The 25,311-nt window shown below is 45.6% G+C and overlaps 1 protein-coding gene across 3 annotated transcripts in view; it reads right to left on the reverse strand.

Annotated features, from left to right (window-relative positions):
* Window positions 1–385: 385 nt before the first annotated feature.
* NCK2 (NCK adaptor protein 2) overlaps window positions 386–25,311 on the reverse strand; it is a 150,184-nt gene continuing 125,258 nt past the window's right edge. For all 3 annotated transcript variants that reach the window (XM_041754773.1, XM_041754771.1, XM_041754772.1), the window contains exons 5-6: window positions 18,823–19,544; window positions 386–1,791 (exon numbers count right to left, since the gene is read on the reverse strand). In XM_041754773.1, coding sequence (XP_041610707.1) covers window positions 1,597–1,791; window positions 18,823–19,544 — 917 coding nt within the window. In that variant the 3' untranslated portion in view covers window positions 386–1,596. The remainder of the gene's footprint in view (window positions 1,792–18,822; window positions 19,545–25,311) is intronic.

Genomic DNA, 25,311 nt, shown 5'->3' on the forward strand with positions numbered 1-25,311 from the left:
GTGCCTGGCATGTTGCCACTGTTTGAGGTTCACTTACCAATCGAGCAAATGAAAGTTAGGACATAGGTGAAGAGAGAAAAGCTGGTGCTGAGCAGTGTGACTGACAAAAGTTTACTACTACACTTTTGAACAAATAATGTCCAAAGAGTAACGTTACGACCAAGCTTGAGATTCTGCTTTCTCTTGGAGTTTCACTAATTAAAATTTATTATTTCAGCATACAAAATATGTGGTGGTAGAAAAAGAAAACACGCAAATAATAAATTTGTTAAACTCCTCTCTAAAAATTGTTTCCCTGTAGGCACTGAGTGTCCAGTAAATGCTAGAGCAATTAGTCTCCCGTAAGGGAGTCTGAGTTTTACCAAAGATAAATACACACATAGTCTTGTCATAATACTTTTTTTTTTATTACAATATCCAAAAAACTGAGTATGCAAGTTTAGGAGGTCTCAAGACCCCTTCTTCAGTTGTAGGAATGTGCCATCTCAAGACTGTAATATTTAAACTATAAAGAAGTTCAAATGTAAAGAAAAAAGAAAATGCAGTTTCTTCATAAACATTCTGTGTGTCTCTTGCTACCAATCACATATTCTCTTGTAAACCCTGAAAAATTCCCTGTAAAGCAAATAATATATATAATATATATATTATATATGTATAATATAATATATATATATATATATATATATATATGGTGTGGCTGCGTGTGTGTGTAAAGTGTACGGTAGCTCCCCTTCCCCAAAGATCAGCTGTTTTCCTTAATCATCTGTTATTAGTGTCAACAAATGGCTACGGATACATATTACTTTGAGAATTAAATACATAATTGTGAAATTTAAACAAGCCAAAGGGCGAGAGGAAAAGCACTATGCGGATGGCACATCTGGGGGTAAATGACCACAACGTCTGTCTTTCTGAGTCACGGGTCTCGCTTCTGCAGACTGACTTTCAAGGAGATCCTTTTATTGCAAGCATAGCCCCGAAGGCACTGGACTTTCCCCACTACTCTCTCATCTGGTGGTTCCGGTATTGCTACCAGCAGGCGCGTCCACTCCCTGGACAGTCTGGGAGCCAGGTGAGGGCAGAGGGCACAGAGCGCGGCTGCCAGGCCCAGGGCCGGGGGCCTCTGCGGAGCTCCCGCCCCCGCTTTCTGAGCTGTCCTGGAGTTCTTAGTGGACCACGGCAGCCGCAGTGCGTTCAAGCTGTGCCCGATGTCTTTTTAACCTTTTTAACGAGGGGTTGTGTCTGCACGAACCATGTGAACAGGCTAAGGCTGTTCTCAGCGGAGCAGGAATGAAGTGAACCAACCTCCCCTCTTCCACCTGCCGTTCTCTAAGCCCGGGCGGGAGTGGGGGGCGGGCCGGAAAGTGGGTGTCAGGGCCCGGCCTGGCAAAGGGGAGGCGCGCGGCAAACAGACCGCCCGACGCACAGGTCAACGAGGCAAAGGAAGCCAAGGACCGACGAGGCGCCGGTCGCAGCGAGGCCGCTGCAGGAGGGCCCGGGGCCCAGCTGAGCGCGGCTTCCTCCCGGATCGCGGCTCCGGCTCCGGGGAGCGAGTGTGGCACCGAGGCCCGCAGGCGGCAGGGGCCGGGGCCGTCACTGCAGCGCTCGGACGAGGTAGAGCTTCTCCCCGTGCTCACTGGTGAAGATGGGCGCCTTTTTGTAGTGTTCCACCAACTCGTCCATGGTGTGAAACCGCCGCTGCCCGATGCAGTAGACATTGTCCACGAGCTGCACCTTGAAATGTTTGTTCTTCCCTGATGCTTTCAGAGACACGGAGAAGTCACTGGGCTGGGGAGGAGAGAGAACACGAGTCAGCAGGGCACGCGGGGAAGTGCACGGACGCGCACACTCGCCCGAGGCCGCCCCAGGTTCCGCGTGTCCCGCATCCAAGAAAAATTGCCCCTTGCTTAGGACAGCTTCTGTGCCCCATGTATCTTAGTTATTCGAACACTGGGGACTCCAGGGCATGTAGGATACTGGTGTTAACCTGATGCTGAAGAAACTTAAATTTTTAAATTTCCCAACCTACTCCTGATCAACTGGTAGTTTTAAAAAAGTGATTTGCATATAGGCAGCAGCTAGAAATTTCCCTTGTTCTATTAGAAATGAAGCCATCAAAAATTTCCTAACTCTAAGCTATTTAAAAATAAATACTTTAAGAGCAGTTGAAAACTCTGGCTGCATGTTAAACATGGTTTGAAATATCCCAGGGGGGCAGCTGTACCATGGTTTAAGCACAGATTCTGTTGAGAAGTGTTTGAATTTGTGATTACGTCCATGCCTACTTATATTTGAATAAACTTTAATATCATTATTTTTATTAAAATTGGTCCTGCTCCTTCTGAGGCACTGACGAGCCAGCAGAGTTGATGCGGAAGTGGAAGGAGGCTGGCCCCACTCAGTGGCTCCAGAAGAAAAGCCAACCGCATGCCGTGCCTCTTCAGGGTGTGCCACCAGGCCCCTGCCTGACAGATCTAATCAATGAGACAGAAAGTGTGTCCCACCTCCAGTTCCATTCTCACTCCTGTTCCTGTTGTTCTTTGAACCATCTTGCCCCTCACCTTGGATGACCATTCCTGCAAGGCTCAGCTGAAAGGTTTTTCCACCTGAAGAAGCCACCTCATCCTCTCTTTCAATCAAGATAAGTTCTTCCCCTCCCTGGCTTGCCATATTGCATGAGGCTAACAGCTTCCAGTGGTAGGAGCAGAGTGTAGTCTAGTAACTGCTCTGTAATAAATACTTTACACGTATGTCCTATCCCTTCACTATGCATTAGGCCAGCCAGACCACATCCTCTCCACTGCTATATTCCACAGACAGCCGTACAGATGGTGGGAGCCCACTACAGTTCTTAACTGAATTCCTAAAGCAGGTTCAGCACTTCTCAACATCCAGCAACTTCCTGCTGCTGAGGACCCATCCAGCTTTGCGTCCTGCCCATGGGTACAAAATTAACAAGGATTTCAGCCACTGTCTATAGGCTGACTTTACAAACATTTAATCCAAAGTGTGCAAATCTCACAAAACAAGTAAAAATTCCATAAAACCAATGACATCCCAGGGAAATGGGTATCTGAGGACATTTAACTCTGTAAAAGCACTGTGGGGCTCACCCACCAGTCATTGCTGCCATGCAAGAATCAAGAGACAACTGTATTCAGTTTGTATTTATGTATCCCTCTGTCCCAAACAGACCAAAGAGAAACAAATCTTTGAGGGAAAAGCCTCCATCTTATATCCATGCTAACCCCAGGACCTGATGCCCTGGAGGAGACCCTGGAAGCGCTGGTGGGATGAACTTTCAGGGAGACACAGAAAGATTGATCTCTGATTCAACCTCAGGCTACATATGATTTTCAGAATCATGGCCACAAGAGGGTCAAGGGGTGGGGAGGAGGACATGGAACTTAAAAATTATTTCCTCCACTAGACTTCTCAGAAACACATCATCACAAAGCCTAATGTCACAGATGACCTGCCCTAATAACAATGTTCTAAACAGCACAAAACATCATTTTGGGTAATTTTAAGTAATCATGTGACTGCTCAATTCTCAAATCATGACTGTTTTCACAGGACTGAACAAGATGGATATAACCAACCTAACCTTGGGATCCTCCATATTATTATCCAAGTTGGTTGCTGTGTATGGCTCTGAAAAAAGAACCAGGTTAAAGAGGTACTGCTTGACAGGTCCTCCACACAGAAGCAAGGCCTGGAGCACTGGCATCACTGTTGCTGTCACAACAGTTACTGGTCCTAGAGCATGAGGGCACCTCAACCATGTGTAATCGGACATAGAAGTTATGAACACTCAACTCTCTCCTGAGGGCTTCAGGTTTTCCTTAAAACAGTGTTTAGTTTCAAGCTTCTATTACATTTTATAAATATATAAATTCTGTGCTAGAAGCTTGTGCCTTTTAGATAAAGACAGAAGGCGATCTGGTCTCACTGTTCTAGTTTAGCACAAGCCAGGCACTGTGCTAGTTTTATAGAGACTTTAATCAATTCACAGATTAAGCAGCATCATAGTGGAGGTAGTATGTGAGTCAGGGTAAGTACATGATACACCCAATTTTAATTAAGCCAAATGATCAAAAGATGACTTTTTGAACGGGGAAATGTGCTTTTAATTTAAGCTCCTTAATTTAACATCATGGTGCACCATGTGTATTTGTGTGTTACAGCGGTAGCACCAATGCAGTGGAGAAGGTAATTTTTAATTTCATGGGCTCTTAAGCAGAAATCTTAAAAGTTAAGGATGTAGAACGAACCAAGTTTATGTCAAGCAGGAATGCTGAATGCTTGGGGAATTCTCGATTCATCCTGAGTAGATTTTCCAATCTATATACTAAAATGTGGGTACATGTTATCACTAACAAGTACTAAGTGAAGCCTGAAGATGAGCTAGACCAGTGGTTCTCAAGATGTGCTCCCAAGACCAGTACCAGCAGCAGCATCACCTGGGAACTTGTCAGAAAAAGTAAATTCTCAGGCCTCGCCCCAGACCTGCTGAATTAGAAACTCTAGGGTAGGGCCCAGCCATCTGTGTTTTAACCCCGGCCATCTGTGTTTCATTGAGCCATCCAGGGGATGCTGATAAAGTCTGAGAACAGAAACGAAACCTGGGCCAACTACCAGCAGTGTTTTCAAATGTTCAGAGTCATGAGAAAAAGATACAAACATGACTGATGGGCTAAGTAGCCCCTTGAAGGAGAGAGCTCTGTGGCCACCCTCACTTCCAGGTGTGGATGCCTTTCGGATTCTGTCCTAAGGAATCTGGCCCTGTTCGATGTTCCCCTGTGGAACTGCCTCAATGAACAGCTAGGATGGTGGACAGAATCTCTTTGCCTCCCTTAAATTGGGCCAGTTCCCTGGGTCTGACAGAGATGGAGCAGCTCCAGACCCAAAACAACTCTGCCTCCAGAGAAAGAGCATGAGCCAGGGGAGGATGCTTTGGGGAGGCGATGCCACCAGCCTTATCCACATCTTGTCCATTTTCTGGAATGACTTAAGGGAGTCGGATGAAAAAGAACCATTCCACACTCCCCTCGACTAGTAGCAGTGTGCTGATACTATGACTGCACTCTAACTTGAAGCTGGTCAAAGAACCTTAACGGGGTTGTGTTTGAATACCTACACTGAGAAAGAGGACCCGAAGAGACTCCAGTCCCCCCTTCTCTCTCCACACAGGTTTTTGTTTTAGAGTGTTACTGACCTGAAGACACAGGCCCATGTGAGGTAGTTATTAAGCTTTCCACGCTGGGGCCCAGAGCTGAAGTCTGTTGAGTGTCCTTCACTGGGAGGCCAATATGCCACAGTGATTCTAAGGTGGAAAGTGTGCTGGCCTGGGGGACTCTTCATGGTTGCTGGGGGTCCAAGCCAGTACTGTTTTTGCATCACAAAGAAGTTGAAGATGGCATTCTTAAGAACTCTGCAATTTCATTGCAGGGATGTGCCCTAGAGAAGCATGCACATGTGTCCTAGGGTACAGGTTTAGGAATGTCCAAGCATTATTTATAATGACACTGAAGTGCAAACATTCTTCACATCCACCAACAGGAAAATGGATAAACATGAGGTATATACTTCCTCAAACAATGACACAGATGCATCAACATGGACTAAATAAATCCCACAGAGTATGGACCAAAAGAAGGAAGAAAAGAATAGCTACAGCAGGGTACTGTTTATAGAATTCAAAAGCAAGCAAAGCTAAAATATACTGTTTAAGGATACACACATAGGCTTAAATAACCAAGAAAATGATTATCATAAAATTAGACGTAGCAATTACCTTTAGTGGGAGGTGTGGTACAATCAGGAGGCTAATCTGGGAGTGGGCAGTAGCTTCTAGAGTACCGGCAATGTCCTATTTCCTGACCTGGACCTGCTTGAACATGTACTTCTTAATAGACATTTTCTGTGGGGTATATGTCACTATAAAAAATGTTTTAAAGGTGCTAAATTTGAAAATAGGAGACTTGGCTTGGCAATCCACTAGTCATGTGACACTGGCATTTATCACTTCAAATACCTCTTCTAGGGATCCCTGGGTGGCGCAGCGGTTTGGCGCCTGCCTTTGGCCCGGGGCACGATCCTGGAGACCCGGGATCGAATCCCACATCAGGCTCCCGGTGCATGGAGCCTGCTTCTCCCTCTGCCTGTGTCTCTGCCTCTCTCTCTCTCTCTCTATGTGACTATTATAAAAAAAAAAAAAAATTTAAACAAATACCTCTTCTACCCTCTTGCTGACCTCTCCTCCTCATCATCCACTCTTTTGGGACACCACTTCCATGTATGTTAAATCACTTGGGTCCTATAAATCTCAGTTCAGCCTTCTATAACCAAACACCATAAACTGGGCGATTTAAAGACAAATTTACTTCTCACAGTTTTGGAGGTGGGAAAGTCTAGATCAAGTAGCTGGTGGATTTGGTATCTGATGAAGGCCTGCTTCCTGCTTCATAGAGAACAATCTTCTCATGGTGTCTTCAAACAGCAGAAGGCGCAAGAGAGCTCTCCAAGGTCTCTTTTATAATGGCACTAATCCCATTCACAAGGGCTAAATCCCATGCACTCACCTAATATGATCACATTGGGTACTGGGCCTCAGCGTGTGAATTGGCCGGGGACGAGGCAAGACATGCATTCAATCCATAGCAAAACTTCTTATGCTCTTTCTGTATTTTCTGTCCTTTTTTGTGTGTATCCTAAAATCTCTAATTCCTCTGGGCTACCTTCCCATTTACTAATCCTTTCTTTAGCTGCATTTAATTTACAGTTAAACCCACCAAGTTCTTTATTTCAGTTACTGTATTTTTTAGTCTTATAATTATCACTTTTGTTCCTTTATATTGCTTCTAGTTCTCTACTCAAATTCATCTGGCTGAATTTCTTGAACCTACTAATCCATATATCTTAAAGACCACATTTACACATTTACAGTCTGGGCTTCTATGAATCTGTTTCTATTCCCCCTCCCCCCCTTTGTTTTTGGTAATTCGGTCTTGTCTTTGGTATTTTAAATTTCAGGTTTGCCTTTGCATCTAGTATGTAGACTTTGGGGAGTCCATACTAAAGGCCTGGATTTTCTTCTGGGGCCTTGCCTCCTTGGTGGCTCTGACCTCCAGTTTTTACCCCCAGTACTGTAGGTTCCTGAAAGACTACTTACTTCTTGGTTGCTTTTGACTGTTTCAAGGTTTCACCAGCTTTTTGAGCTGTTTTTGGCAGAAGTGTTAGTCTATGAGAAATTAGTCCACCATGACCAGAAGTGGAAATTGGTCATGTAACACTGGACAAGTTGTCATTTGTTCAGACTCCAAGTCTCTATTACAGTTACACTACTGAGAAGCAGGACAGCTGGCTGTATTATGGGCTCTGGAAGCAGGCTTCATGGGTTCATATTCTGGTTCCTTTACTAACTAGTGTTGTGACCTTGGACAGATTTCCTGATGGTTTTCTGTCTCAATTTTCTCAACCACAAAACAGAGATAATTCCTGAAATTGGGAAGAGACTGGAACAGTTTAATGAACTAGAGTAATGTCAGGAGTACAACATTTGGGAAGATATTAAGCAAACACTGTCATTTAGGGCTTTTCCTTAAATTCCTTTTATGAAACTTTATAAAGATAGCAATCAGCATCTTGTCAATTTTTAAAAAGATTTCTTTTGACTAGAATTTCTTGAGAACACTTAACTTTCCAAACTAACTAGAAGAGGTCTACTTCCTATTGCAGAAGCACCACATTTTGCTCCACTCGTGGTCACGGTGTCATCTCTACTTGTTTACAACTGTCTCTCCTACTAGGCTCCAAGCTCCTTATGGAAGAGGGTCATTTATATCTCATTTTTATATATGTAGGAGAAAAGATGTATCTGATACGTAATAAGCACTTGATAGATGGACACCGAACAATGTGCCACCCAGTGTCTTTGAGGTCTCCTCCTGATTTCCAGCAGAGGGAAAATAAACATTACCAACATGATGTTTGCTACTTGTTTGCTCTTTCTTTAAACAACCAATGGTAAAACTGTGTCTCTTGAACTTTGTCATCTTCTATTGTCGCCTTTCTTTCTATCCAAAAATACCTTATTATTTGTCTACTGCTGTGTCACAAATCACCCCTAAATTCAGTGGTTTAACCAACAAACACTTATAATTGCAGGTTCTGTGGTTCAGGAATTTGGGAGTACCTTAAGCCTTGAGTTGAAACCACTCAGCTCCTGTTGGGTTGTAGTCAAGACATCGTCTGAAGTCACAACTAGGGATTCAGGAATTGCTTCCAAGAACCAGGTTTGTTCACATGAACCACTCAGTAGGCCTCTGTTCCTGGTCTTATGGGCCTCTCCACAGGGCTACTGAGTCTTCACAAGCTGGCAGGTGACTCCCTCATGATCAAGTGATCCAAGAGAGAGCAATGCCAGAATGTCTTTCACAATCCAGTCTTGGAAATCACCTAACATCACTTCTACCACATTCTGCTCAATAGAAGTGAGTCATTAAGTGAAGCCTCTCCTGAAGGGGAGGCAGTTGGGCTCTACCCTTTGAAAAGGGCATCAAAGAATTTGCAGACATCTTTTTAAGCTATCACAGTCACCATATTTGTTAAACTTTCTCTGGCTGCTCTAAATCTAACTAGACTAAGTCCTGAAGCTTCTCTTCCATTTTGAAACATCTACTTTCAATTCCTATTGCTGAGCTTCCTCCCACTATCCACGTTTTCTTCCCTTTTCTTCTCCAAAGGCTATACTTATTGGTATCATTTCTCTTCACTGAACACTGTAACTTTTCAAATTTTCTAACATGAGACCATGACTTCTTGTACTCTCTTTCTCTGTTCCTTAAAGGAATGATTTTTCTATTCTCATAGCTTTTGAACCGGAGATTATGAAGAATTATCAATTGGGATAACCTGTTCATTCTACTCTTCCTTCCCCTTTTAAGGAAGACATTTTCCAAGTGGAATGGAAGGACAATTAATAGATTGGCAGACAATCAACCTTTCTCAGGGCTTTTACTAATACATCATTTTGTTTAGGTTTTAGATCTTCTATTTGAATGTAATCCCTCTAAGTATAAGAACTTGATTTAACCCTGCATGTCCACACTGGGATCAGAGTAGGTGTTCAATTAATGTACTAACTTATGAATTTCCCACTTGGACCGTCTCTTCCATTCTTCATTCCTTTAGGTAATTCTGACATCTTTGCAATTTCTGTTCACAAATGACACTTTTAAAAGAGAAAATCAAAGAACACCCTCTCTGATAGTATTATTTCTATAGCTTCACCTCCTTTTCCACTGTTATAAATACTGCTGTAAAGCACCTTTGCATTTTTAAAAACAGATGACTTGGTCAAATATTTCTCTCCTTTCCTCAAGATTTAATCACTATCTTCTCATTGATGGGGGAAAATGGATGCCGAGAACAGTCTGTAATGTCCTTTATTTCTTTTTCTATCCCTGATAGCTTAAGTATTAATATGATTTTCTTCTAAGCACATGGCTGGGAAGAAATAACAGGAGAGGGTGGGACCTTGCTCCCAGGCACTCCTGATTCTTCAAACTTCTACTTATCTTTCATTTTGGAGAGTAGAAATGTCGTTTGTGTGGTTTGCCCAGCATCCCGGGTAGACTGGATGGATTTCCAGTCTTGCAGGTTTTTGAACATCATTTATGCATATGTATTTTTTCTTTTAAAAACATATTTTATTTAAATTCAATTTGCCAACATATACAATTTATGCATATATTTAACACTCCCTGTACTTCCAAATAGAGGTCACCTTGTTGGTTTCTTGTCAGTAGCTGAATCATTCTTTCCTTTTGTTTGGTAAAATGGATGTCTCTCTTTTTTTACTTAAGGAAGGGGCTCTTTGTCTAGAAGTAGTTCCTTTACCAAAAAAAAAAAAAAAAAAAAAAAAAAAAAAAAAAAATCTGAGAACCAATGATCAGAGGCAAATTGTATTCCGCTGATCAATACTCTCTCTGTTCTTATCTCAAAAATGCTGCTTCTTGGTTTTATCATTCTTAGATCACCTGCCCTAGTTGTCCAATATGGCCTTCTTTTAATCAAAATTGACTCACTGTCTATACTTAGGCCACTAGCTGTCAGCTGATACTATTCTCTTTGTTTCTACATCAGATCTCTTCACTGGCATTTTCTCTTCTTCTACATATGTGTCTTTGAACTATTTCTTCCACAGGCCTAAAGCCAATTCATATATGACATCATCAAATATTATCATTCTTATTATTTTCTGAAATGAACTTTTTTACATAACTCACTTGTCAACCACAGAAGAGTCCCATCTATTAATCTTCAAATGACAGTGTTTACTGTCCATTTCCAAATTGGTAGGTGCATGTGTGTTTATGCCTCCCTGCCTTCCAAAATGCATTTCCTAAAGTTAAATGTAAATACCTCACAGGCTAGACTTTAGAATACCTTTTTGCCATGGCATGCCCAGTGCAAATGATCAATAATAAATGATAGTAATTCAATTCAGAATCTTACCATAAAACATGGTGCTGTTCAAAAGGGCTGGAACCAATTTTATATGCCACAGTTCTGTGGTTCCCAAATCTCAATATCTGAATTGCTGGGAGACCTTGCTCCCAGCTGAGGATGCAGAGTGCCACCCCAGAGACTCAGATTCAGCAGGCCTGGGGAGAGGCCTGATAATCTGCATTTCTAGCAAGTTCTGGTGACACTGATGCTTGTCCAACAACCACACTTTGAGAATTACTTCCATGAAGCTAAGGAAAATTTTACATGTGTCTTTTCCCATTTGCTTGCAGAACTAGTTAGATTTGTTTCTGTAATATTTCCAGTGACTATAATCTAGTGGGAACTTTCAAAAAAGGTGAAACAAGGGATGCCTGGGTGGCTCAGTGGTTGAGCATCTGCCTTTGGCTCAGGTTGTGATCCCAGGTCCCGGGATCAAGTGCTGCATCGGGCTCCCCACAGGAAGCCTGCTTCTCCCTCTACCTATGTCTCTGCCTCTATCTGTCTCTCATGAATAAAAATAAAATCCCTTAAAAAAATGAAACAATACAGTAAGGAAGAAGGGGGTGAGCAGGCCGTTCGCATACAATTCCACTCATAGTTACTACCTGCGGACCTAATTCATAATGAACTGCTTTCTGTGTTATACACTCTGCGGGGGTAACTATATTGTTACTTTACCCGGCTCTTGCCACGCTACAGAGGCTACGGGGAGGAGTTGCTTAGTAATAGTGCCACATGAAACATCCCCAAACAAGCAAACAGTGAAGCTGAGAGTAAGAGATTACGTGCTGATGCAAATCAAAACCACAGTGAGCTGTCACTTCGCACCCATTAGGATGGTTTTCGTGAAAAACAAAACCCCCCCAAAACCAGAAAGTAACAACTGTCAGCGTAGATGTGGAGAGACTCTGTGCATCACTGGTAGGAATGTGCTATGTGCAGCCGCTGTGCAAACTGATGGCAGGTCCCCCCAAAATTAACCAGTGATTACCATTTGACCCAGCCATCCACTTCTGGGTATACATCTAAAAAACAGATGGCAGGGACTCGAAAAGATATTTGCACAACTATATTCACAGCAGCATTATGCACAACGGCCAAAAGGTGGAAGCAACCCAAGTATCCACAAACAGAAGAATGGATAAGCAAAATACAGTCCATACATAAAACAGACTCTCAGCTTTGAAAAAGGAAGGACATCCTGTCACATGCTATAATATGAATGAACCTTGAGGACATTATGCTACATGATTTAAGATAGACTACAAGAGAACCCATATAAGGTTCTCAGAGTAGTCAGATTCACGGACAGAGAAAGCAGAAGAAAGTCACCAGGGGCTGGGGGAAGAGGGAAATGGGTAGTGCTTAGTGGCTATACAATCCCAATTAGGGAAACTGAAAGTTATGGAGATGGATGGTCGTGATGGTTGCACAACAGTGTGAATGCTTGTAATGCCACTGAACTTAAAAAGATAGTTAAAACAGTAAATTTTATATGATGCACGTTTTGCCACTATAAAAAACATCTCTTAAGTAAGGTTTCTGTGCTGGTCTAAAAAGCTTTGTGAAGTTCTGGTGGAAACAGGAATGTGACAGAGGGAGCCAAGGCATCAGGACGGGCAAGGACATGTGTTCTTCCTGCCATGGAAGCTAACATGCAGTAGTCTGGGGCCGCGGGGTGCAGTCTCAAACTGCAGGGAATGCTGAGGTGGGTGGGGAGGCCACAGGGTCCAATGCACTGCCTCCTAGTGAGGGCACAGTGGTGGTACACCGAACTCGACATTTCCTTTAGATCATCTCCAACACCTGGTGACCCTAGTTAACAGCTTCTCCTGGGAGCAGGGGGATGGGGCAGTGGGAGACATGGCTCGGATACGGTTCCTGAACTAAAAACGGTTGCTTTCCTTTGGCTTGTGGTCAGGTGACAGCGATTCCCTAAAGTTTACTTTTTTTTCTATGAATCACTTTTTCTCAACCTCCCAAAAATGATACCGTGATACTGCCTGGCTTAGGCTGGGACCCCCACTGGGCTCTCTTGGAATATTTCAACATTGGTGGTATTAGTAAGATACCTTTGAAATCATACGGGCTGGGCAAGTGCTTATCTTGCACACATCTTAAAACTAACGTATCCACTTCTTATGGAATTCCTTCTATAGGTTGCAAAGGAATGGTTTTCAAGGGACACCTGGCAAAGACTCCTGGCCAGCAGTATAGGGTACTCAGTTTAAGAAGAAAAGACACGTGAGCTTGCCTTCCAGGTGTTTCCTTACATACAAGAATATCATGTTTATGTTTACCAAGTGTCAACCAGAGCCAAATTTAAACACTTCTCCATCTGTCCCGGCTCCTTGGCATCTGTCACTCCATAATCTTGAAGGCTGGAGATGGAACTCATAATCGTCCTTCCCTAGCTCAGAAACCACATCTACAGCAGGAAGCACCCCGCTGGACTGGCCAGTGTACACGTGCTGGGGCCTGCAGCCTCACCTGCCCCTCAGTCTGTGTCTACGCACGCATGGGTTGTGAAAAACAAAACAGAAATGCACAGTTCAAAAAGATCCTAATTCCTATGATTTTCTTTCACTGCTAATTTAGGGGAGCAATCGTTGGATTACTGGGAAGGTAAGCCTAACTTCTTTCTACCTCTTGTAGAAACCAAACAGAAGTCTCAGTCTAGAAGACAATCACATTTAGTTATTTCTGTAGCCACAGCTAAATTTTGAAATTGGGTTTAAAAAAAAAATACCCAAAAAACCCAGAGGCCTACACTGGTACTGCACATGTTTGCCATATAAGCCTTTCTAATAGATTAAATGCTAAAAAACTTCCCTGACCCAGTTTTTAAAAATTGCCGTTACACCTTTAAATGTTTTTGGGGAAAACCATTTCTTACAGGTACTTGTGATTTTCTATGAGAGCAAATATTTAGATAAGTGGTAGCTCATGATCCAAGAGATTTTTATGAAAATTTTCTGAATATGGTCATGGATAAATTATTTACTTGGACATATTTTTTTGTTTTGCTTTGAAAGACTTGTTCTTCTGTTGCCAGTGGTTACTGGATGAGCATTTCTTTCCTCATTGTGTTTGCAGGCCTGAAGACAGGGTATCTGGACCTCTCTCGTGGCAGCAAAGAATAAGCCAGAGGCACGGTTCTGATTCAAGCTCAACAGTGCATTTAGCACAAGCCCAGGAGAACAGAGGCAAAGAGAGAGAGAACTTAGGAATCTCCAGCATGCTGCACTGGTTGGCTGCTGATTCCCTTACTCAATCTATCATGCACATTCTGGATAGTCAATTCATCAGTTAACACAAATACTATTTCTTGGAGTCCCACCAAGATAGTAGGATTCAATGGCCAACAACATGCCACAATATGCACGCTCTACGCTGACACGGCCTTTGAAGGGGGCAACATAGCCAGGTTCAGGAGGAATGCTACCCTAGCACCAGACTGCCCAATGCCCCCAGGAGCATGTGGGGAGCACGTGGCCCAGGCCTGCCTGTCAGAAAAGGCTTTGTAGGCGCAAAGGTGGCTGGAATGAGACTTGAAGGATGTGTGCACATTACATTGGTGAGGGTGCAGTGGAGGGGAGCTGTATTCTAGAATTTTCTAGACCTGTACGAAGGTCTGGAGGAAGAGACAGCCCAGTCCAAGAACCCAACAGCAGGAACAAAGGTGCTAGGACCTGGAGAGACACGAGGCACAAAGAGCAGGCAGGCCACTCAGCAACTCTCAGTGACACGATGGGAAGTGGGCCCTTGTAGCTTCGCCTCCCAGGTTCTTTCAGGTAAGGGTCAGCATCAGGAGCTCTATGGGTGGGGCCTGACAGTCTCTATTTTACCAGGGCCTCAAGGAGATGCTGGCACAGAGCAGATTTTGAGTATCACTGATCTACAGCGACAAAGGGATATGACCCAAAAACAGAGTTTTGGCACACGTACACACAAAAAGATGATTTCTGTAAGAAACAGAATTCAGAAACTGTAACAAGGAACTATACTAATTTTTTTCTTCTGCCTCTCCCTGGCCAAATAATCTTAATGGATTTTTCTTAAAAAAGGAGTGAGGATTGGAACACATGACTGTTAGTGTGGCCAACGCGTACGTTAACATTATCTTTAGCGAGGTAGTTTGTCTCCATCAGAAACAAACGAATGAACAGAAATTAGTATCCACATCCTACTGTGGAACATAAAACATGTGAAGCAAAAGGAGATCTCTCCGGACTTTTAAAGTCCTGCAGAGGAAAAGATGGAGACGGTACAGCTAGCCCCTTGGTAGACTGCACCCCAGGTGAAAGCTGTCTCTATCCGAATGATCTTTTCAAGGACGAGGAGGGCAGAGCAACTGAAAAACTAAAATATTGCCAACTTCCACTGCTTACCAGAAACCTCGTTGCTGGTTATTCTTAACTGTGAGCATAGCTTTCCCACCATATCCACAGAATAAATGTGGCAAATATATAAGCAGGTATGATGAGCACAAAGAGGGCAGGTAAGAACTTCAAATTTTCTAAATTTAATGAGCTAGGGGTTTGCAGGTGTAGGCAGGATAAGGGAATATGGAGAGTGAGAAATGGTGCTGTTTCACCTCGTGCTTGCTAAGGATAAATGACAATTATAGAGTGGGGAGGAAGGGAGAGAAGATGGTAGAAAACACAGAGGATAGGTATTGAGATTCAGGACAGAAAAGAGAGCCCGAACAGGATCATGGGGTTCGTCTGGTCATTCCTTGAAAACACATGCCTGCCAGATACCTCCCCAAAATACCCAGGACATCACAGACACTGGATAGCACAGGATGCGGCAATGTTTGTGTTTGTTTTTCCAAAATATGCACTTCTTCTGCAAAAGCACACATGTCCTAAGGCTCAGCACTGGGTATATTTTTATTTTTCAAAACAAAATAATACTGAGTATTTTTAAATGCAGGATAATGTCAAGCAAGAGCCTAGCTTATTTACATTGGAATCACTCAGGATATCTTAACAAGATGTATCTTGAAGCGGGGCTCTAAAAATGCTACTGTGCTTATTCAGAAGTCAGGCGTCCGTGGTAACCTCGATCAGAGGACGGTCCCAGGCCCAAAGATGGCAAGAGAGAAAGAGGAAGTGAAATGAAGATGCCTCTGAGTCCTGCAGGAATGCAGACCCCCTCAGCAACCTTTCTGGCCCTAGCATGAGACGATGTGCTGCAAGATTACAGGTGCTAGACTGAGGGCTCCCATCGGTCTGGTGGTTGCTTTGAAAGCCAGGCTCTCATCCCAGAAATGCCATCTTCAGAGATGAACAGGAAAAGAGACAAAGAAGGAGAGCAAAGGACAGGAGAGCACTGGCAAGAGGCAGAGGCAGTCAGTGGATGGTGGAAAATGAATACGGAATGGATCTGTCTGCCTGTCCATCTACATAGTTCCGCAATGACCCGGATGTGAGTGAGAAAAGCAGACCTAGGTCTGCTGTTGGAAGAAATAGAGCAACATGCCTTGGAGACTCCAAGAGCATCCCTTTGGCACAAGGCGGGCATCCCAACAGCAGAACAGCAGAGTTTACGTGTAATGGCACAAGCCACCGGGAGGCAGCTGTGCATATATGGTCAGGTCACATGGTGCTCTTTGGCTGAGCTAGTGCTAGTGAGGGTGCAGAGCTGATGCAGGTCCTCCTGTCTCCATTGCCCTAGAGTCACACCATGAGTGTGTCATAGCTTAGTTTTCTGAGTTAAAATCCAAAAAATTTGTAATGGGTCCTATCAAAGTAGTTAAAATAGAATGGAAACAATTAATGTTTCAATTATTTAGAAAGTCAGTATATTCTGTAATAATCTGAGACAAACAACACCCTGGAGCTTATTCAAGGGTTAAGATGGAACCCAGATAACATAAGCTCAGGTGTACCCCAGAGATACTTTAGACCACCGCAAAAAAACCCAAATTGAGTCAAATGAATTCTTTGGTTTCCCAGTGCATATACAGGTTATGTTTACACTATCCTGCAGTCTGCTAAGTGTGCGATAGCATTATGTCTAAAAAAATGATGTACCTGCCTCAATTAAAAAATACTCTACTGCTAAAAAATGCTAACCATCACCTGAGCTTTCAGGGAATCAAAAATCACTGATCACAGATCACCGTAACAAATACAAACATAATGAAAAAGTTTCAAATACCTAGAGAATGACCAAAATGGGACAGGGACCCGAAGTGAGCAAATACTGGAGGAAAATGGTGCCAATTAGACTGGAAACAGTATCTGTGAACCTCAATAAAGAGAAGCACAATGAAAAGAGGTATGCCTGTATCTCTCCCCATCCAAAAGGATTTGGTCTCTGAGTCCAGAGAGTGATCCCAGCTGGGTGTGTTTTTCCTACGGAAAAGCAGTAGTAGATCTACTCCAAGGCCAGCAATCTGGAGGGTGCTTTACTTACCTACCCTGTCCTCAAGCCCTAGGCAGGAAGAACAGTGAATGGGGCTGAGGCATACACGCTGTGGGGATTGCTTTAGCCCCTCTCTATTCTAGAAGTATCTTCAAATTCAAAATCAAAATTTGTTTTAAATTTTTAAGTAGTCTCTACACCCAGTGTGCGGCTTGCTTGAACCCACGACCCACGACCCCACAATCAAGAGTCGCACAGTTCACCAACTGGGCCAGTCAGGCACCCTTCAAATTTAAAATTTCTTAAATCAAGATTATACTTTCTAGTGCTGGATTAACATTTATCACCTAAGTACTCTGGACCAATCACCTTATGCTGTAATTGGTTTTCCAGTGATTTCTCTACGTTTTTGCTCAAAAGAGTTAAAAGTGTGACATACCGCATTCTCCTAAGCCTCCAGCGGCAGGATCTAAAGGAAGCTATGCACAGAACTTACGTCACGTGAGACCGATTCAATCTGATGTCCTGCCAGAAATGATAAGCTCTGGCGGCTGGATAAGAAAATCTCAGCATTCAGATTTCAGATGTAGTTAATACCCCGGTCTGGTATGCTAGCCCCAGCACGTCTAAGGCAGCCGCCAACCCTGTGACTTGCTGACACCGTGAGGGGTCTGGTTTCTACCACCAGGATGCTTCTCCTGTGTCTAAGAAGAACAGATCACAGCTGCCTTTCTCTCAGAAGAGGAAAAACATTTCTTGTGGCCTGGAATTGCTCTCAGATCAGTCTGCAAGAGTCTTGAATATGCACTTACTGTGGTATCAACCTTCCCAGAGGATACCAATTATGGTGCAGATCACATATTTACCAGTCTTACAGTATGCATTTAAAAAATTAAACTGAAACCTGCCAGAACCAATACAACAGAACCACCATGGATTCTATCTGCAGAAGTCATGTTTTTTTCTGGGGGTGGGGGTGGGGGGTGGGTGGGGGGTGGGGGTGGGGATCTTATTATATGGAAGGCATATCTGCAAAGAGATCAACAAAATCCATAACGTACCCATGGAAAGGTTACCGTGTGTGACAACCGGCTCAGTTCTTCCAGACAGGCTCAGCATACCCAAAAATTCAAACCCCCAATCCGCCTATCCCTGGAAAAGGATCTGCTGCAAGTCAGGCGGCCTCATACCTCTGATTCAGTTCACACACACACAAACTCGTCTCTTTCAAGCCCTGTCTTTTCCTTTTCGATTCTGCTCATAAGTGCTTTAAAAGCTTCTTGGAGATGAACTCCCTGATGCCGCCTGCGGTCGCCGTGCCCTTGGGATAGTCTGGTTTCAAAAGAAAAACAAACCGACCAACAAAAGGCCGTGTCAGAAACCAGGTGCCCCTCCCGCTGTGACCAGGAGACATGCCTGGGACCTAGAGAGGAAACAAAGTCAACCAGCAGGGCCTGGGCTGCGGGAAGTGGGGTCACTCACAGAACGGGAAACCTGGAGAGAAACTGATGTCGGAGTGTGTAGAACATCGAGGGGACAATCTCAGGAGAGCGGCACAACCGCCTTCGGCAGCTGCAGGACCATTCTACCTGCCGTCCCACCTGCCGGAGTAGGTCCCCAGGTGGGTTCCTACACCCACGGGGCACCGCAGTCCATCACAGTCCGTTACAGCAACCCCAAGCAGGCTTGCGGGCCGCGGGATTCCTCTAGCTGACCTGGATGCGCGAATACGTGGGGCTCTATGTGAACAGGAGCTGCACACACCCTCCGGCTACTTGCCGTGTGCGCCAGAGGGAACGGAGAAGAGCAGCGCGCCTGCCCTTGCGCACACCCCCCCACCTGCACACACGCAACCGCAGCCCGCGCACCGCCCAGGCCCCGCGCCTCCCGCACCCGCACCCGCACCCGCGGCCTCCCGCAGGCACTCACCGAGGACTCGCTGTCCCGAATGAGGAAGTCGCCCTCCACGCCCCGCTCGTTGAGCGCGCACTCGGCCTGGTGCCGGGTCACGTTGCCGTAGTACCACTCGCGGCCCGCGAAGCGCCCGCTGCACGCGGGGCCCGCGTAGCTGATCTGCGGCGCGTGGGCGGGGTGCAGGGCCGGCCCGTCGCTCAGGACCACCACGTAGTTTTTGGGGACCAGGCCGACCTGCCCCCGCGCGTTTTTGCACTTCCACCACTCGGGGTCGTTCTCGGGCTTCTCGATCACCTCCATGGTCTCGCCCTTCTCGAAGTTGAGCTCCTCCTCGGTGACCGAGCTGAAGGGGTACAGCGTCTGCACCACGTGCAGCACCCGGGCGCCCTGGCCGTTGCTCAGGGACGCGCCCTTCCGCAGGCTCAGGAACCTGGGGGACTCGGCGGCCGCTTCGTCCATCTCCTCCAGGACGTAGTTGGAGGGGAACCAGCCGATCTGCCCGTTGTAGCTGCCTCGCCACCAGCCGTCGCTGCACTTCTCCATGACGGTGACGCGCGACCCCTTCACCAGGGACAGCTCGTCCTCCCTCTCGGCCACGTAGGCGAACTTGACGAAGGCGGGGATGTTGAGGTCGTAGATGCGGTCGGCGCCGCCCCCGTTGGCCGGGTACTCGGCGTCCGTGCTGGGCGTCGGGGACGCGTCGCGCGCGCTCGTCTTCCTCTTGGTCTTGCCGAGGCCTGCGGAGACACGGCGGGGCTGAGCGCTCAGGGCCGCCCTGGCCCTCCCCTGCCCCTGGCCCTGCCCCCGCCCCCGCCCCGGGGGCTCCACGCCCTGCCCCTCCCCCACCTCGGAGGGGCACTGCCAGGGCACCGGCGCCCCCCAAGGGTGGTGCTCCTGGAGGACTCCCGAGGGCTCAGCCCGGAGGTCTTCCGCCTCCCGAGGGCTCAGCCCGGAGGTCTTCCGCCTTCTTGCAGGGGCGGGCGGATGGACTGATGGACGCAGACCTGTCCAAGGCCAGCCCGGGGCACAGGTCAGAGCTGCGTGCCTGGGCCACTCCGGGGACACCCGCGACCCTCCGCTGGCTACAAACCAACACCCTCCCCTCCTTTATTCTCTTCCTGCGCTTCTGTCCTTCCAAAACGGGGTTGGGTGGGGGACTCACTTCCCACATGTTGCAATGAGCCAATTGGAAGCAGTCAGCTGATCTGTTAGGTCTAAGGCAGAATTTTTTGTATTGTGCCTCAAAACCCACTAGTGGATCATAAAATCAATTTACTGGGTTGTGACCATCTTGTGTGTGTGTGTGTGTGTGTGTGTGTGTATGTTCTGGTTTTATTTAAGTTAGTAAGATAGAAAAACCTCCCAAGTGCATCAAGCATAGTGTGTTGCTTCAGTTACGTAAGGGAGCGAGTGCGGAGCTGCAGTGTGAAACTTATTTCTTCCTGTGTGTGGGGAAACCAGCGTGAAAAGCCCTAAGGTAAAAATGTTGCAGCCTGGGTGGAATGCAGAGAATTCTGGAGCCTTCCTGAGAGGGGAGCCTACGGGGAGAAGGCACATCAGCGCTCAGAGCTGTGGTGTGCCACTAGACCAGTAGGGCAGGCCATGCTCCCCAGCTTTTCCTTAGATGGCTGCCTGCCCACCAGCTCCACACAAGCTCCTAACTTGGTCAATGTGCAGGTTTTGATGGTACGGAGACTGGCCATTTGCAGATTCCCCACCCTTGCAAAATGACACCAAAGCACTTTTATGGTAGCTTATTTTATTTCGTCAAATAAAATACCTCTCTCTCATTTTATTTCTTCAAATGGAGTAAAGACAGAATGATCCCAAGAATTACCTTTGCTTCTACTCCTTTGTTGAGGGGGCCAGGAGTTCAAGGGGGGAACAAAACGTTGCCTTGTGATCATCCTTGACTGTGGAGTGCTGTGCACTGCCTTCTAGAGCAGACCCATCCCTAGCCTAAGACTCTGCTCCCCTTGGATACGTGCCCAGCTCAGCACCACCAGTGTGGCTCCGCACACTAAAAGGCACTTGGATAGCAGACATGAGGGGACAGCACACGGGTGTGAAGTGACTGTTCACAAGGTTTTCAAGTGAACATACCAATTCTTCAAATGAATGGCTTCTGTTTTTTTTTTTTTAAATACACATTTTATTCAAGCATACAGGGAATAGGAAAGTAAACCAGGATACTAAACCAAGTTAAAATTTTAGACTTCTTCTTACAAGTTAACTCACTTTACATGAAAACACAAACCTCTAAATCTTTGAACGAATCCTTTCATGCGATTTCAAACCTACATTAGTTTAGCTATGCGTGAGAGAGCACTGTGGTGATTCACTAGCTTCAGAATCCAGAAGGCAGACCGTACACGAAAATACACTTCTGTCCTGAAGGCTCAGGCACCAGGGTATTCTAAGCCTCATCAAGGAGTCGGCATGCTAACGCAACAGGCAGAGGACAATTTCTACTTGTAACAAGACTTCAAGAAATAACACAAATAACTTTTTAAAAAGATTTATTTATTTATTTTAGGAGACAGAAGGCACGTGCGAGAGGAGGGGCAGAGGGAGATAATCTTTCAAGCTGACTCACTGCTGAGCATGGAACCCAGTGTGGCGGCTCCATCTCATGACCCTGAGATCATGACCTGAGCCAAAACCAAGAGTCAGACGCTTAACCCACTGAGCCCCTCAGGCACTCCTACAAATAACCTTCTAACAGACCTTTTCAAGTTTGTGAGTAACGAAAGGTACTTGAGAAAATACCAACAGAAGAGCAGGATTTAGACTACTCATGGGCACAGAAAGATGTCAAGATCAGCAGAAAAGACAGTAGACCTTAGACCTCATAAAACTTTGTTGAAGACACTTCACAGCTGACTTACGAATATGCCACTTTGCTGACTCTTCAAGCACAAAATTACATTAGCCACTGAGTTTTTACACCAGGCACTTTTCTAGACTTTGGGGGAGACCAAGAAAAACAAGGTAGGCACACTCCTTGCCTGTATGGAACTTAAATTTCTCTGTCAAGACTGGAACATTCCACATAGCAACCACACCACAGAAAATTCACCTGTTTTGCTTGAATGGGATCCAAATAGTCTTTGAGGCAACTCTGTAAAGGGAGGGGGTCATGGAATACAGCAGAACAACTGAATCCCAAGGAGGCCACTCATTAGCTATATGCTCTTGGGCAACTTACTCAATTTGCGTCTTAGCTCTCTTACCCATAAAATGTGGACAACTGTGGCACTGTATCAGTGTGCTAGGGCTGCCAGGACAAAGTACCATAAACTTCAGGGCTTCAACAACAGAAATTTATATTCTCATAGTCCTGGGGGCTGGAAGTCAAAAAAGATCAAGGTGTGGGCAGGGCTGGTCCCTCCTGAGGCCTCCCTCCCTAGCTGGCACATGGCTGCCTTCTTGCTGTGTCTTCACACGGGCTTCCTTTCATTGTAGGTCTGTGTCCTAATTTCCTCTTCTTATAGGACATCAGTCACATTGGATTAAGACCCACCCTAAAGACCTCATTGTAACTCAATTACCTCTTTAAAGGAACCTTTACCATGTCCAGTCACACACTGACTTCCTGGGGGTTAAGACTTCGACATACGCATTCTAGGGGACATAATTCAGATTGTAATATAAAACAGGAAGCACTCTATGAATAGCTATTACTACTCGGTCCAAGTCAGGCCTTTGAATTTCTGTTTTCTCAGACAGGTATTTTACCAGGAGAGGGCCAAAGTCCTTTCAACAGTCTTGGCAACGATGTTACCTGTGCCAGATGGCCACCAAAATAGAAAGCTTGCCTGTCAAGCTTTTGGCACCCGAGAAACATTATTCCAAGGGAGCAATGTCACATGTAGCTGCTGATGCAGTGAAATTCAAGAGACAGGTGTCTGGGAATAGGAAGGAACTTGACTGTACTGACATTCATGTGATCTGAACACTCACAACAGTCCTGTGACAAAGTGAGCACCTCCCTATTTCTGCAGATGGGGAAACTGAGGCTGAGGAGATCACGGAACTGGCTTAACATATACAGCCAGTAAAGTGGCAAAGACTTGGCACACCAATAAAGGCCTATTTAGTCCAGAAGAGTCAAGAAACACAGTTCCATGAAGAGGCTGATATGTAGCAGGCTTTCCATGGCTAATACATCATGATTTGTACCATGATTACTTTTTTTATTTTATGTATTTGACAGCAAGTAAGAGAGCACAAGCAGGGGCAGAGGCAGAGGGAGAAGCAGACTCTCCGCCGTGCAGGGAGACCAGTGCAGGGCTCGATCCCAGGACAACATGAGCCGAAGGCAGATGCCTAACTGACTGAGCCACCCAGGCGCCCCTGGGCCATGGTTTCTATAAGAAATGTATGAGGACCATGGAGTGTCAATAGTCCATCCTCACTTTCCATTCCAACCCTCCAAAGCAGTGAGGAATGCTTCCTCTAATCCTAGAGAATGGAAATGGCCCGTGTCTCCAGGCGGAAGTGGGGCTGGGGTTCAGGGAGTGAAGATCTGGGATAAGAAATGTATCAGGATGAGCATGAGGCCACGCGGCCACTGCCATGTGGCAGCTATGAGATCTCGAAGGCTCCCAGGGTCATCTCTGTATGCAGAACATGCAGATACTTCACGGGCGTATCAGAGGATGGCTGTGCTGCTGTATCTGCCAGCCCCAAGCCCCACGCCACCCCGAAACATCCAGGCTCCAAGCAACGTTTCTAATTTCAAGGCAAATGTGTTATCCCTTCGAGGGAAGCAGGTAGGGTGGGAATTCCACAGTCCCCCCTCCATTCTCTGGGGCTATTTTTCCCACACATCTGTTCCATTACTACTTCTTTCATTAAAGTCATACCACCTACATCTCCCAGTTGTAGCAAAAGCTCCTTGAACTCCAATGTGTGTTTTTGATTTTCTAACAAAGATACCGTGATTTTTTCTTTCTCTTAAAAGTTTACATATTTCCCCAGCAGGAGAGGCAAATCCTCACACTCTTTTGCAGAGTCTCAGGCAATTTTTACCTACTATAAATGAACAGTAACTAACCAAATGTGGCAGACCGGAAGCCCTCGTTAACCAGTGTTACTGCTCACACTCTCTCCCTGCCATGTTTTGGAAGACACACTTTCCCATGGGGCCTGCTCACCAGGGCCCAATCGTGAATTCCTGGAGCAGCCTGGGTTGTGGACAGGAAGAGCCCAAAAGCAGCACCCTGCCCATCCTCACCACAACCCTCCCCCCTGCCACACTCCTCCCCACCCACCCCTCTTAGGTAGGGGAGCTGGATATGTGCCCGATACCAGGCAGTTCCAGACCCTGCCAGGTGAGACCTGAAGCATGGGGGAGTACTGGTGTGTTATCAGCAAGATCTGGCATGACTTCAAATGATGGGTGGCTCTCCTTTCCGTTGTCAATCATAAATTCCAACTGCACAGAATTTATCTGGTGCATAAGCGTTTTGGTTGGAGGTTTTGCTGCACTGTGCTCTGCATGAACCGTATTATGGATGAGAATATCTAGAATGGGATCATCAGAACATCTCTACAATTGCTGGCATGCTGTATTAGGTGATGTTAACATTTTTTTTGCAAGGTAATGACTTTCTCTACAGCTTGTTCAATAATGTATAACCTGCAACACCTTTGCACAATGAAAGAACAAAGAACTGAAATCACTGTTAAAAAAGGAAAAAGATGGTGTCTCACGTGGCACGTGCTCCAGAGTGACCAGATTTTAACTTCTATAGTAAAGATTAGGCTCTCAGAACAACTGTGGTCCACCCCCCCCTGCCCCGCCTAGTCGCTCACCCCCTGCCCCTGCCCCTACCCAGCAGCTTCAGAGCTCTTCTTGCTCCACCAGGGGTCCTGGGCAGGTCGGTGCTGGACAATGTGCTCCACATATCAAGATGGGTGAAAGCCTTGGAGAGAGCCTGAACACCTGAACACTGGCTGGGGCTCCGGGTCAGTTAGCAACCCGGCTGGACAGAAGGGCACGGAACCCTGAGCACGGGGCTGCCTCGGATGGATTGGGTTTATAGCTAAGGAAGGATGTGAACAAGCTCCTTGACAGAGCTGCCTCCACAGCTGTCATGTTAAAGACCAGGCACAATTTGTTCAATGAGCTTTATCTGCATCTAAAAATAGTAATAAAAATATTATTTGAAGTGGCAAATAGGGGAGTTGGATCTAAACATAAACCACACTTTTTAGCTTTTGTGATGATTTTCTTGCACCAAACCCTGGATCTCTGTTCCTGAGTTACATTTTCATTGACAATGAGCACATTTTAACTTTCTTGAATAAAATTACATACATTAAAGGCGGAGTTCTAATAAAAGCTTAAATATGTCATACATTATTAATGTTGGTGATTTTCAAGTCAAAATCTTTTAAATACTCCTTTTAAGAGAAAGAGATGTTATAACAGATGACTTCAAAATATGCTGTAACTGTCACCTGCCAGCTGGAGATCTGGAGATGTAAGACAAAATG

The sequence above is a fragment of the Vulpes lagopus genome, chromosome 5, assembly GCF_018345385.1.
Source record: "Vulpes lagopus strain Blue_001 chromosome 5, ASM1834538v1, whole genome shotgun sequence".
NCBI classification, from domain to species: domain Eukaryota; kingdom Metazoa; phylum Chordata; class Mammalia; order Carnivora; family Canidae; genus Vulpes; species Vulpes lagopus.